This window comes from Meles meles, chromosome 11 (assembly GCF_922984935.1).
Source record: "Meles meles chromosome 11, mMelMel3.1 paternal haplotype, whole genome shotgun sequence".
NCBI lineage: Eukaryota > Metazoa > Chordata > Mammalia > Carnivora > Mustelidae > Meles > Meles meles.
In genome coordinates this window covers 73,977,265-73,992,278 of record NC_060076.1, presented here as the reverse complement: position 1 = coordinate 73,992,278, position 15,014 = coordinate 73,977,265, and the positions used below count along the sequence as shown (strand labels likewise).

The window sequence follows — 15,014 nt, the reverse complement described above, 5'->3', positions numbered from 1 at the left end:
GATCTCAGGGTCCTTGGATCGAGCCCCGCATTGGGCTCTCTGCTCAGCGGGGAGCCTGCTTCCCCCACCCCTCTCTACTTGCCTCTCCGTCTACTTGTGATCTCTCTATATATATCAAATAAATAAAATCTTTAAAAAAAAAATGGGCAGAGGACAGAACAGACATTTCTGCAAAGAAGACATCCAGATGGCCAACAGACACATGAAAAAGTGCTCCACATCACTCGGCATCAGGGAAATACAAATCAAAACCACAATGAGATATCACCTCACACCAGTCAGAATGGCTAAAATTAACAAGTCAGGAAATGACAGATGCTGGCGAGGATGCGGAGAAAGGGGAACCCTCCTCCACTGTTGGTGGGAATGCAAGCTGGTGCAACCACTCTGGAAAACAGCATGGAGGTTCCTCAAAATGTTGAAAATAGAACTACCCTATGACCCAGCAATTGCACTACTGGGTATTTACCCTAAAGATACAAATGTAGTGATCTGAAGTGGCACGTGTACCTGAATGTTAATAGCAGCAATGTCTACAATAGCCAAACTATGGAAAAACCTAGATGTCCATCAACAGATGAATGCATAAAGAAGACGTGGTATATATACACAATGGTATACTCTGCAGTCATCAAAAGAAATGAAATCTTGCCATTTGCAATGACGTGGATGGAACTAGAGGGTATCGTGCTTATTGAAATAAGTCAATCGGAGAAAGACAACTATCATATGATCTCCCTGATATGAGGACATGGGGGGTTAGGGGATAGGAGAAGATAGGATAGGAGAAGAATAAAGGAAATGAGATGGGATTGCGAGGGAAACAAACTGTAAGTGACTCTTAATCTCACAAAACAAACTGAGGGTTGCTGGGGGGAGGGGGGTTTGGGAGAGGGAGAGTGGGGTTATGGACATTGGGGAGGGTATGGGCTATGGTGAGTGCTGTGAAGTGTGTAAACCTGGCGATTCATAGACCTGTACCCCTGGGGATAAAAATACATTATATATTTATAAAAAAATAAGAAATAAATAAAAATTTAAAAAAAAAGAAAGAAAAAGAACTGAATGACCCCTATACAGTGTCCTAAGGCTTCTTATCCATTCCGGTCATCGGGGTCCCCTATTCTAACAGCCAGCTTCACACACACAACTCCTAGGAAGACACCCTCTCAGGGAGGAGGTCCCAAGGTAAACAGACCTAATTTACCTATGTGCACAGGAATCCTACAACAGCTACCTAAAATGTTCAGAAATTCCAGGATGATGTATGTGTAGTGAGTTCAAAAAACAATCAGTCCAATAAGAACTGAAGTTTTGGAGACTCAAAAATTAACATTTTGAAGGAGAAAACACAAATTCCATGCATTGGGAAGAATAAATAAGAAGCTGGAAGGCATCAGTGGATGATATCCTGAAGATGCCAAAGTTTCTTTTTACAAGAAACCAAAAACTCAACTACAAGAAAGTCATGATCCAAATACAGAGCTAACTGAGATGTGGCAAAATGTGGAACTGATGTCACATTCCAACTTGACCATGAAGCTAGGAGCCTTCCCTTCTGAGTGGTATGGGGATAATGAATGGAGAGAAAGAAATGCACTTGCAGCAAGCTGGCTCACTTCTGGGCTCGACAATGAGATTATTTAGAGTCCTAACAAAGGGAATGTTTGCTAGTGGCTTTTAACTTTTTGAGAGTCCACCTAAAAACAAAATAAAGACAACTTAATGATGATGATAAAACAGATACAAAGGCCGTCAATTTGGCAACAGAAAGACCAAAGGCAGGGTCATGAAGGTGGGAAAGGGACAGAAAGAGGAACTCTGGAGGAAGAAAAGGGCAATTATCCTCTCATCCCACAAAACCAGTGATACAGAGCAGAGCTATTATTATTATTGTTAAGATGCGAGTTCTCCCCATATTGATCTATAAATGCAAAGAAATCAAATCAACCTCCAGAAGGTTTGGGTTTTGTTTTTTTGTTTTTAAGAAATTGACAAGGTGATGCTCTGGAAATTAAAGGATCTAAAATAGCCAAGACAACTTTGAAAAAGAACAAAGTTGAAGAACTAATATTACTTGATTTCAAGACTTATTATAAAGCAATAGTCACCAAAACAATGTAATACTGGCATAAAGCAATCAATGGAACACACCAGAGAGCCCAGAAATAAAGCCACACAAATACATTAAATCAACGTGGGACAAAGTGCAAAGGCAATTCAGTGGAGAACAAATAATCTCCAACAAATGGTGTTAGAACAACTGGATATACACCTGCAAAAAAATATGAACTTTGACCCACATCTTGCAAAATGGATCCTAAACTTAGTATCTAAAATAAATAAAATTTACAGAAGAAAACAGCAGAATAATCTTTGTGACCTTCTGTTAGGCAAAGATTTCTTAGATGCCAAAAGCATGATCCATTAAAGAAAAATTGACAAATCAGACCTCATCAAAATGAAAAATTTTTACTCTTCAAAATACACTGTTGGGAGAATGAAAAGACAAGTCACCGTGGGGAAAGAATTTTAAAATCAGAATATATAAAGAGCTCTCAAAACTCCGTAACAGGGGCGCTTGGGTGGTGCATTCAGTTAAGTGTCTGACTCTTGATTTTTTGTCAGATCAGATCTCGAGGTCCTGGGGTCGGGCTCTGTGCGGAGTCGGCTTGAGATTCTCTCCCCATCTCTGTCTGCCCCTCTTGCTCATGCTCTAATAAATAAGTCTAAAAGAAAACTGTATTTAAAAAATAATCACAAAACCCTGCATAATAAGAAAACCACCTAATTTTCAAAGTGAACAAAAGATTTTAACAGACATTTCATGGAAGAAGATACCCAGTGGTTGCCTGGCAAGGAGGGCAGAGGAGGGAGGAAGAGAAGCATGACAAAGGGGCCTGAGGAAACTTAGATGGTGGACGGATACACCCTTATCTTGACTGTGGTGGTGGATTCATGGAGTATGGGTACAGCCAGCGTTATCATATTCTGTAAATATGCAGCTCCTTGTGTGTCAATTCTACTTCAAGAAAGCCACTACAGTCTAAAATACTTACCTGAAGCAAGGGAATAACACCGTAGGGGCAAAAGGAGTCAAGGTCAGGAAGAGGTGAATATGGCCAGAGGACTGCGAGGGAGAATCAAGGAGAAGGGGAGACTTTCTCTAAGCTTGGTTGAGTTCGGGAAAATGGAAAGGAGGGGCAAAGAAAACAGATAGAGAGAAGGAAGAGCAGAGAGAACGAAGAGCGATGATCACGCCGGACCAGAGCTGTGTGGTGCAGAACCACAGGGAGCCGAGCTGAGCCAAACATGAAGCTACAGGGTGTGGGGGCCCTGGTAAGGGCTCCAACACCAACCACAAGTCTGCTGGTTAAGAAGCAGTGAGACTGATGGCAGGAGAGCACGTGCGCTTGTAAGTGTTCGATGAAGGAATGAGCACACAGATTAAATGCACGGAGAGGGAAAAAAGGCAGAAAAAATATACATGAATTTCCTGTTTCTAGACTACAACAAATGGAGTGCTAACAGAAGAATGGGATCTCCACTGCACTAAAGCGGGCCCATGGACTCTGACCACTGACTCTGCTGAACATGACGTCCCAACAGTTACTCAACTTGCCAGTAAGAGATACGACAATGAAGAGACCCGAAGTCATATATGGGGTACAGCAGACCAAGGCAAAGAATCTGGAAGGACACAAAGCACGAAGAACCACGGAAAAGAGCAGGCCGGCCACAGCCAGGATGCAGGCCTCAGGCCCGGTGCTAGGCACTCATGTACATCATCAGGCTGGGCCTCCGTAAAGCAGGCTGGTGCATTACCCCATTCTAACAATGGCACCACCAAGGTCAGAGGTCAGGTTATTTTCCCAGGGCCACCTGCCTGGGCAAAGGCAAAGCCAGGAAGCACATTAAGGTCAGATGCCAATACTCAGGCCCTTCTCACTTCATGCTTCTGCCTCTTGGAGGAACAGGGCAAATGAATAGAGAATGTTCAACCCAACATTAACCTTACAGGTAAGTCTATTTTCTACTTCTAGTAAACATTCATCACCCAGCTGTAGTTTATAAGGAAAAAAGACAAACATTGCTTCTATGGAAATCAGTGAAGGTAAGCAAGTTTCGACTATAGAGTTCACTCAGTGATGAATAAAAGTACTTTTTATTATAAAACATTGAGGTTCGCAGACAGAATTTTAATTCCCTGCAATCTAGATTTAAAGTTGGCAGTGGGCATGGTCGGGGAGACTGTGGCATAAGAGCTGAGCCACCCTTCTCTACCCCAGGGGGGCTCTGCCTTCTTCCTCCGGCCTCCACTCTCACAGCACCTCCACAGAGCGGCTCCTGACCCGCCGACCTCTTCTCTCCATCGTTGCTGACCACACTTGCTCTTTACTCATAGCTCCTGAAATTATCTACTTTATTTGATTATTTATTATCTCTCTCTCCCCTCGCTCTACCCCCAAAACCACTACCAAAAATAGCCCTCATGGAAAACCCTGCCCGGTGCCCAGTCTGTAAAAGGCAATCCATCGGGAATCGTGGAAAGAAAGGGCCAATCCCACAAACTCACATCTTTACGCATCTTGTGTTCTGCTGCCTGAATCCTCTGATCCATTTCCTCTTCCAGGGGAAGGCTGCATGGCTGCCTTGTCCTGGGCTCTGAAATTCAAGAGGGTGCACACCTTTTCACTGCAACATGCAGAGATAACTTCAACCTTGTCTATCTCAACCCCTATGTTACACAGGAGAAGAAACACACTATTTTAAGTAATATTCCCTGTTCTTCCACATAGTAAAACAGGATTGGCACTTTGACCATTTGGGTGTAAAATAACAGTAATACTAGATATTTAGTAAATGGTATAAATTAGACAAAATAGTGTTAACCTAGATTGTGGCAAAGAACAGCTAAAGATATCAAATCACTGGGAAGCTGTTGATAAATTCTGAAAATCCTTTTTGCTTCCACGACTGACAATCCTGGACCAAAAAAAAAAAAAAAGGAACCCTACGGCAAACAGATCTTTGGATAGAATTTTGAAATGCTTTATAGAAAACACACAATGTTATATGCTCCGATTAGAAGGGGATAAAAGGAATCTGAACAATTACTTCTAATCATTTCCCTAAAGTTCTAGCATAAAAATAGTCTTTACATTAGAAAAATTCTGTTTCCTTTACTAATCCCCAAATCACCTCTCTACAGATGCAGAGCACACTGATTTGCCAAAAAGTTAGAAATGGGAACATGTCATTGAGGAGAGTTGTGGCATAGTTTTCCGGAGCAACTGGCTGGTATGGAGACATCTGTCACACTCTACAATGGTCGAGGCTGCAGACGAAACCCTAAAAAATGTATTTTTTATTCTCTCTCTCTGATGTATGTCCTATTATCTACGTTTCTCATTCATAAGTCTTGCCTATTCAACTAGATGACAGAGCCGCCACGGGATTTAGACGGTCAATGACATGACATTGATAAAAAGTAGAGAGGCGAACCATAAGAGACTATGTACTCTGAAAAACAACCTGAGGGTTTTGAAGGGTCAGGGGTGGGAGGTTGGGGGAACAGGTGGTGGGTAATGGGGAGGGCACGTTTTGCATGGAGCACTGGGTGTTGTGCAAAAAGAATGAATACTGTTACACTGAAAAAATAAATAAAATGAAAAAAAAAAAAGAAAAAAAAAAAAAAGTAGAGAACAGAACCTAACATGGGGCGCCTGGGTGGCTCATTGGGTTAAAGCCTCTGCCTGTCATGATCCCAGGGTCCTGGGATCGAGCCCCACATCGGGCTCTCTGCTCAGCAGGGAGCCTGCTTCCTTTCCTCTCTCTGCCTGCCTCTCTGCCTACTTGTGATCTCTGTCAAATAAATAAATAAAATCTTAAAAAAATTAAAAAAAAAAAGAACCTAACATAAGATGTCCTGTCTCCCAGTTTGATGGCTCTGCGACACCATTTTTCCTGCTTTCCACTTGCTGGCTCCCTTGTTAACAAAGTCTGTGCGTACATTACTTTAATTTCTATATAAAGGTCCAAGTGAGTCCTGAGGGGTGGGGAGAAGGCCCCAAAATAAAATTCTTGAGTGACTTACTGCTATTTTCCCCTTGTGTTTTCTTCATTCTTACCTGACAGCCCGCCTGAAGAGATGTTAACCTCATTTGGAAAGTTAGCTATTTCTGGTTTGTTTATAAATACCTGCTATATGACATCTAAGAACTACTTATCCCCACAGAAAGTTTGTTTGGTTTGCTCAACTCTGGGACTATTAAACAGCCAAGTCCCACATCCCTCTTCCCCCTATTACCATTTTTCCAACCACTCCCTCTCAATATCCAGGACTGCTCCTGAATGTGTTCTTTCTGCCTTCCTCACTTCTGAGCAACATTTTTTTTTTTAATAAGTCAGGTATCAGTCTATAACGACACTGTGTTTGCCCCAGCAATTCCTAGCTCATAATGAAATGTCTGTTGTGAATTCCTAGCTCATAGTGAAATGTCTGGTGTGATGAAGACTGTCCACTCTATCCTAGTCCAGGGCTCCCATCCGGACACTGCCCATCCTTCAGGTCCAAGTGCAGAGTGAAAAGATAGAGATCTGCCCCCATCCACAACCCCAGGTAAGGATGATGGTCCTCAGCTAAGAACACAGGAGAACGTCACAGTCACCATGGAAAGCACTCCAGTGAGGTCTCTGGTAGTTGGGACAGAGCCTGACTTTGGCTCCCACTCCAAAGCTGAGCAGCAGGGAGACGACAAGCAGGAACACAGCTCAGCACAGGTAAGACATTCCCTCTGCAGAGGAACATCTCATGATGAGAATGAAGAATGACATTCTTTTTTCCCTTGTGGGTTTATATGGTACTATCCTTAAAGGTCACATATAAATTTGTGTGTGTGTGTGTGCACATGCGTGTGCATGGATGTTTGTCTCTTTTAAGAGATAATCTTGGACACTCTAAAATGTCTGATTCACAGACCCACTCAATAAGTGGGTCTGGGGGCGCCTGAGTGGCTCAGTGGGTTAGGGCCTCTGCCTTCGGCTCAGGTCATGATCCCAGGGTCCTGGGATCCAGCCCCACATCGGGCTCTCTGCTCTGCGGGGAGCCTGCTTCCTCCTCTCTCTCTGTCTAGTTGTGATTTCTCTCTGTCAAATAAATAAAATAAAATAAAATAAAATAAAAAAATAAGTGGGTCTGTGAATCACGCCTAGTTTACAGAATTTGGAGTTCATAGGACCGCCCTACTCTCCTACTGAAAACCCCTAGAAGACAAATTTGAGAGAAAATTTCAGACTCAGGAACAGAAATGTTCATGATACCTCTACTCTCACATGACTCCAGAACTATAAAAAGTCCTATGTAGCATCAGTGTTTGAAAACACTCCTATATTTTAATTCCCTTCACTTAAACTCCAAACAGTTAACTAGATAGCTTCATCATCATGTGGAAGGAAAGAATAAAGAGACTGAGGCATACCCTCTCCTGCCCCCTTGCAAGTGGGGTGCATCCTATCAAAGGGGCCTTTACAAGTTCTGGGCAGAGGCCAGCAGGACGCGCCTCACCCTCAGAAACACTGGTGAAATGGCCACCACGAGAAGCCACTATGGGGCACAACAGCCAGGAATTACAAGAAACAAAATGCTCTCTTTCCCCCTAAAGCCAGAGGACTGCAGTCCTTCTGGGGAACAAAGAGGCTGACATCTGGACTGTAACACAGGTAATCCCTTCCTCTGCCCTGGGCTGCTGGTCAGACCAGTAAGATATCCTATGTAAACCAGCTACGGCTCACACAAGCCATAGGACAGTACGGGCTTACAGCTTTCTGTCTTCCAGTTCAGGCTGGGTGAGGAGGGCCGGAGACAGGAAGAATCCCACCACTGAGCACCCACCATGTGGTCAGCCTGGGGTGGGGGGCTCCACCCAGGACATCATCTCCTGGCCCTCCACACCCTGAGAATGTGGACGTTTACAGTTTCGTTCTGCAGACGCAGGAACCTGCCCAAAGTCACACACCGGCCCATGACCAGGCTGGGCTTCAAGGGCTGTCCTGTCTGCCTCTCCAGATGAGACATTTCCGGTAGGCTTCAAGAGGATGGATATACAGTAACACACCTGTCAGAACGGTTCTGTACGGAATCATTGGTCTTGAAAAGTTTATAGGATAGGATCACGGTGACCTACTGATGGACTGCTGGCTGTCCTTACAGCATCCTGCCTGACTCAGCCTTCATGCTGGCCCAGCTTAGGAAGCTCCAGATGCCCGAGGTTCAGGAAGTCCACCCACATCATAATGGGATCATGCAGTTCAGCCCACGTGCCTCCTGGACACAGAGCCAGTTAAAGAACTTCCCTATACCACTCAGAAAGGAAGGGCTTTGGGGAACCTGGGTGCCTCAGTCGGTTAAGCGTCTAACTTGGCATTCTAGTACAGCTCATGATCTCAGGGTCATCAACTCGAGCTCTGTGTTGGATTCCACGTCCACATATGAGCCTGCTTAAGATTCTCTCTCCCTCTACCCCTCTGCAACACCCCCACTCACATTCTATCTCTCTCTTTATTAAAAAAAAAAAAAAGAAGAAGAAGAGGGGTGCCTAGATGGTTCAGTTGGTTAAGCGTCTGCCTTCAGCTCAGGTCATGATCTCAAGGTCCTGGGGTTGAGCCCCATGTCAGGCTCCCTGCTCAGCGGGAAGCCTGCTTCTCCTTCTCCCACTCCTCCTTGTGTTCCCTCTCTTCTGTCTCTCTCTGTCAAACAAGCAAAGAAATCTTTAACAAAAAAAGAAGAAGAAGAAGAAGAGGAAGAAAGACAGGAAGGACTTCAATATCTCTTCACTGCAATGGGCAGGTTTTCCATTTCTGTGCTCTGCAGTTTGATCTCATGGATAAAGTTCCTTATAACATGCTCGTACGACTTATTTAGTCTTGGCTCCACAAGGTTGATGTTTAGATACAAGGTACTAACTTGCTCTTTTCTGCCAAAAATAAAAAAATAAAATTAAAAGCTAAATTAAACAAAGTAAAAAATGAAAAGGCAAATTTTCAGAATACTTTCAGGAATGAGACACATAAGAACCAAAAAAAGCAACAATAACAGGAGGACCAGAAAGGAAAGACGAGCAGGCAGGCAGTGATGCTGTGGCACTACTCTCCGTACTACTTTTTTTTTTTTAAGAATTTATTTATTTATCTGACAGAGAGAGAGAGAGAGATATCACAAGCAGGCAGAGACACATGCAGAGAGAGGGGGAAGCAGGCTCCCCACTGAGCAAAGAGCCCAATGCAAGGCTCGATCCCAGGACCCTGAGATCATGACTTGGGCTGAAGGCAGAGCCTTTAACCCACTGGGCAACCCAGGTGCCCTCTCTGTATTTTTAAAATTTTAAAATTTTTAAAACAGCAAATTTATTATTTCCTAGATGTATTGAGGTATGACTGATAAATAAAAACTCTCTATATTTAGGTTTCCCAGTCATGATTTAGTGTTAGAAGATGTAGACTGGTGAGGGAAGAGAAAGGCATAGAGAGGGATTGACAGGAAGGGGCAATTTTTGTTATTACTGCAGGTATTTTTTTTTTAAGATTTTGTTTATTTATTTGACAGAGACACAGCGAGAGGGGGGAAAGGAGCAGGGGGGTGGGAGGGGAGAAGCAGGCTTCCCGCTGAGCAGAGCCAGATACAGTGCCATATCCCAGGACCCTGGAATCACCACCTGAGCCGAAGGCAGACGCTTAAGGACTGAGGCATCCAGGCGCCCCTTGCATGTATTTTTTTTAAGAGAAAGGTAAATGAGGACATCTGATTGGCTCAGCTGGTACAGCATGCGACTCTTGATCTCAAGATCATAAGTTCAAGCCCCATACTGGGCATGGACCCCACTTGAATGAATGAAAGAATGAATAAATAAATAAGTAGAAATAGAAATAGAACTTGAAAAAAGAAAGGTAATAAGAGGTACAGGAAAAACAGGTAACCATTAAACTGATGAATAACATGTTCCACTAATCCCTTATAAGACATATTTCAGCCTTTATGATCATGAGAGTGAATGTACCTGTTATTTTATGGTCAGTTAAAAATTACTTCATATAAATTCACATGTATTGGGGTGCCTGGGTGGCTCAGTGGGTTAAAGCCTCTGCCTTCGGCTCAGGTCATGATCCCAGGGTCCTGGGATCGAGCCCCACGTCAGGCTCTCTGCTCAGCAGAGAGCCTGCTTCCTCCTCTCTCTCTGTCTGTTGCTCTGCCTACTTGTGGTCTCTCTCTGTCAAATGAATAAATAAAATATTAAAAAAAAATTCACATGTATTTATATGTGACAATCCTAGCTGTCATTACTAACTTTTATTAAAAGACACATATTCCAGAGTCGTTTCAAAAGAAAAACTGGGCAGCTCAGCTGCTGGAGGACAAAGGAGCGAGTCAGTGGGGCTAGCAGTGTTTTTGATTCAAGTTCAGTGGCTGATACCATAAGGGTACAGAGAGAAGACTCTGTGAAGACACAGGAAGGTGGCCATCCAAAAGCCAAGGAGATAGGCCTCATCAAGAACAAACCCCACAGGCACCTTGATCTGAGACTTCGAGCCTCCAGAACTGTATGAAAATAAATTTCAGCTGTTTAAGCCACCAGTCTCGTATTTGTTACTAGAAATTCATAGGCAACCACAGCAAACAACAAAAGGTCCAACGTCCCAGAGTGACTTAGTGGCAGAGCTGGGATTCCACCCCCCGTCTGAAGCCGAAGACCACATGATTCGCCAGAACGTTATTTTTACTTCCCAATTGTGTTAAAGCATCTGAGCCGTGGCAGAAGAAATGGGATCCAAAATTAATTCACAGAACTACAAACCCCTGAAAAATATGAGGTGTATATTAACCTAGAGGCTTAGTTAAGCATGGCCTCAAGATGTGTCCGTGAGCTATAAACTCCCCCAGGTTTACGCTTATAAATAAACTTCTCTGTCTGTGCAGAGGCCAATTATGATTGAAGAGAACTGCTCAAGTGCAATATTATTAATAAAGCTGCAGGATTAAGGCACTTTATTTGATATAAGATGCAGGAAGCGGCCATCATCCTTCCCATCAGAGCTGAATACAAACACTAGTTGCAATAGTGAGCTGTATTTACTGGAGCAGTGAACAAAACAAACAAAAATGCTCTTGTACTGTCCCAAGCAATTTCAATGCATAACAGGATTATTAACTTCTTGCCTTTTGTCAGTTACTGATCACCAGCAAGATACAAAACATAAAAACTTTCTCCTTAATAGGAACCTGCCTGTCAGAGATGGCTATTAAGATATTGTCACCTAGAGTCCTTGCTTCTCGACTAAGAGCCCAACAAAATGTTCACAAGCACAGGTCACCAGATTTCAGGACTTTCTGCAAATTTCAAAAATAAGAAAGAAACACAATAATTTATAAAACTTTTGCTGGTCTTGACATTATAGAGTTTCATAAATGGTATTATGAAAAATATCTGCCAGATATTTTAGCAGAAATATGTGATTATGGTTAATTATTGTGCGATAGACTACATGAATACTCATCTATCCTGCTTCCTATTACAGGCACACTTCCCAGAACACCAGGCAGGTAGACAAGGGTCATGTGACTAGCTCTGGTAAACGGTAAAATGTGTTGGCCACTTCCATACTTGTTCCCTAAAATCCTTCATTAGATTTGAGCTTCTATTCATTCATATTCTCCCTCTTTCTCTCTCTCTCAGCATCTCTCCCTCCATCCCCCTTCCCACTTCTTCTCTACCGTCCTCCATCTCTCTTCCTCACCCCTACAGCAGAAGTGAAGAATTTCAATATGGCGAAGCCATGCGAGAGAATGTGCTTGGCTTCCTGAATCACCACACTGAGCTTAAGTGCTCAGCAGGGCTGTATGACCGCCTCAATCTGAATGACATACAAGAAAGAAATGTTTGTATTTTGTAAAGCCACTAGGACTTGGAACTTCTTTGTTACAGTCAGTTTGAACTTAAAAGGTTGGCATAATAGTTTCCTATTTTGTTTTCGTTTTTTTTTTTTTAATTATCCTCTTCCAGATTAAATTACTTCTTCATCTTTTTCCTTGATAACTTAACTATGTAAAAGCTTCCATGACCAGGGTAAATCTTTAGCACCACCACCCGCTCTCTCTCAGGGAACAAAAGACTACTCGGAAGCATCCTTTACTGAGGCAGACACTTATTAGGCACCTTACATATGCAGTCCAGGCAGTGATCCAGAAGTTACATGCACTAGTCACTTAATCCTCACAGCAACGCTAAAAAGAAGTTACCACCAGCATCCTGTTTACCAAAGAGGAAACTGAGGCAGAGACAGCTAAATACTATCCTGGTAGCAGAGTCAGGATTCCAACTCAGCCCATCTGGCTCCAGAGTCCAGCTTCCCACAAAAGAACTAGCCCTTTGTGCTGAAACTAAATGCTGAGCTGGTCTTAAGGGACCCCAAGGGCATGTTTCCACTTAAGAAAATTTAACATAACAAGATTTTTTAAAAATTGCTTTGGAGGAGGCTATGCATTATTGCTGCAAGGACTATCCACATTACAAAGGGTCTCCTTTAAATAATGACTGCATGATGAGGATTAAAATGAGGTAATCTTATAAAATTTTGTTTACCTACAGCTATTTGGTTGAAAGCACTATTGCAGACAATAAGGCCCCCTCCCACGCTCCCCAGCCCCCATATATCTGTGTATTTCATTTGGTCTGTTTCCGTGAAACTAGAGAACCATGTGGATTATGCCAAGAGACAGCCAACAGAACATACTTGGCTATTCTGACATCTGATGAAAAAAACAAAACAAAAATTAAAAAAAAAAAACCAAACACCTTACTGCTGCAAGAGATGATACCTGGTCCCTCTCTGTGAGCTTTAAATGCTATGCCTTACCCTAGCAGCTAAACACATGCGGGTCCTTCCGCTCAAAGGCTTGGTGCCAAGACAATCTTTGTTCTGCTCCTAAGAGTGCCACAGGCACGGCCTCCCCCGGTGTCCTTGCTCCCCACATCAAAGGTTAAGCAAGCAGAGAATGCACAATGCTGCACACACAGCTCTGTTTCCTTCTGGCCTGACCCCAGGTGGCACATGTGAGGACTGAGAATCATGCCTTGTGGTGACAAGGACCAAAACGCTTTTGATTCACTGAGTCTGGGGCCTCATCTCACACAGCTACATTTGGTTATAAATACCACCCAGAGCGGTTTACAGGTGCATTTGACAAACACTAGGTAAAAATTAAGGGTCAAGCCATAGGTTTTAGTCAATCAAGACAACACACATTCTCTACCCTTCTGTGCCAAGAAAGTCTCTAATACTAAACATAATCTAATTTATGTCTGAAGGAAGAGAGTGAATAAAAGGCAGAGAAAGACATCAGAGAAATACAGATCAGAGAAAAACACACCCTGAATTACCAATTAGATTTAGATGTTTAAAACCTGGGCCTATAATATTACACAGCCATCCAAAAAAAAAAAAAAAAAAAAAGAAAGAAATCATTCCATTTGCAACAACGTGGATGGGACTAGAGGGTATTGTGCTAAGTGAAATGTCAATCAGAGGAAGACAATTATCGTATGATCTCACTCCTATGTGGAATTTAAGAAAAATAAAAAACAGGGTCATAGGGGAAGAGAAGAAAAAATAAAAGATAAAACCAGAGAGGGAGAAAAACCATAAGAGACTCTTAATCATAGAAAACAAACTGAGGGTTGCTGGAGGGGAGGGGATGGAGGGTTGGGGTAACAGGGTGATGGACATTAAGGAGGACATGTGATGTAATGAGCACTGGGTGTTATATAAGACTGATGAATCACAGCCCTGTACCTCTGAAACAATAATACATTATGTGTTAATTAACTGCATTTAAATAAAAAAAATTAAATTAAAAAAATCTGAGCCTATGAATCTCAATTGATAAATTACAAGATGACTTGTTAAAAAAAAATAAAGACAGTAAGACAGTGGGGGTGGGTAATTACCGATGAACAATTCACAACTTAGAATTTTACAATGGTCCGGGGGAAATAAGCATTTTAAGTCACAAATATTCCCACTGAGACTGAAAAGGCTATTACATGAACTTAGAAGAAAAACAGGTCCACTTAGGATGTGTACAAATTATAAAAGGGTGACATATTTTCACAGGATTGACACTTACCATATACAGACATATCTACATCGACGTGTACACACCGGAGTAGTGCACTGAGAATGCCTGGACACCTCAGCTCTACAGACACCTCTGGGTAATAGTCAAGCACAGATAATGCCACTGCACACTAAGGAACACGATGACCCAGTAAGATCGTTAGGAAAACTGTCTCTTAGATCCCGAGTCTCACTGCATTAAGCATTAAAATAGGGGGCTAACGTAGTCATTCAAACATAAGTCAATTAGATCTAAAACTCAAGACAGTTTTCTACGAACAAAAGCTAACAGTATAAAGCCACCAATGTCTGCATTATCCCATACCAACATCCGCCATAAGAAAACTGACATTACGGGGCGCCTGGGTGGCTCAGTGGATTAAGCCGCTGCCTTCGGCTCAGGTCATGATCTCAGAGTCCTGGGATCGAGCCCCGCATCGGGCTCTCTGCTCTGCAGGGAGCCTGCTTCCTCCTCTCTCTCTGCCTGCCTCTCTGCCTACTTGTGATCTCTCTCTCTCTGTCAAATAAATAAAATAAAATCTTTAAAAAAAAAAAAAGAAAAAAAAAGAAAACTGACATTATGATCCCACCATCTGAGTGCAGGAAATTAAAACACCCATGCCACCTAAGGCATGGATGCTAGATCCTGGAAGTAAAATGTTAAGAAACAGACTGGCTTCCTTTCCCCCATTAGACCCATCATGAAAATTAAGTACAAGATATTCTGGCAGTATAGACAGGGGAACATGACCAGCACTTGGGGGATAGCCTGAGGGATGAGTAGATGTCAATTAGGCAGCCAGTGGGAAAGGGGTGAGGGGGTGGTGGCCAATCCCAGGCACCGA

The 15,014-nt window shown here is 42.8% G+C and overlaps 1 protein-coding gene across 1 annotated transcript in view; it reads right to left on the bottom strand.

Moving 5' to 3' along the window:
* The window catches only part of LOC123952603 (ras and EF-hand domain-containing protein-like), a 166,355-nt gene that overhangs the window by 35,108 nt on the left and 116,233 nt on the right, over window positions 1-15,014 (bottom strand). Inside the window, 3 exon segments of the mRNA XM_046021858.1 lie at window positions 4,577-4,634; window positions 4,636-4,663; window positions 8,821-8,975. Coding sequence (XP_045877814.1) covers window positions 4,577-4,634; window positions 4,636-4,663; window positions 8,821-8,975 — 241 coding nt within the window.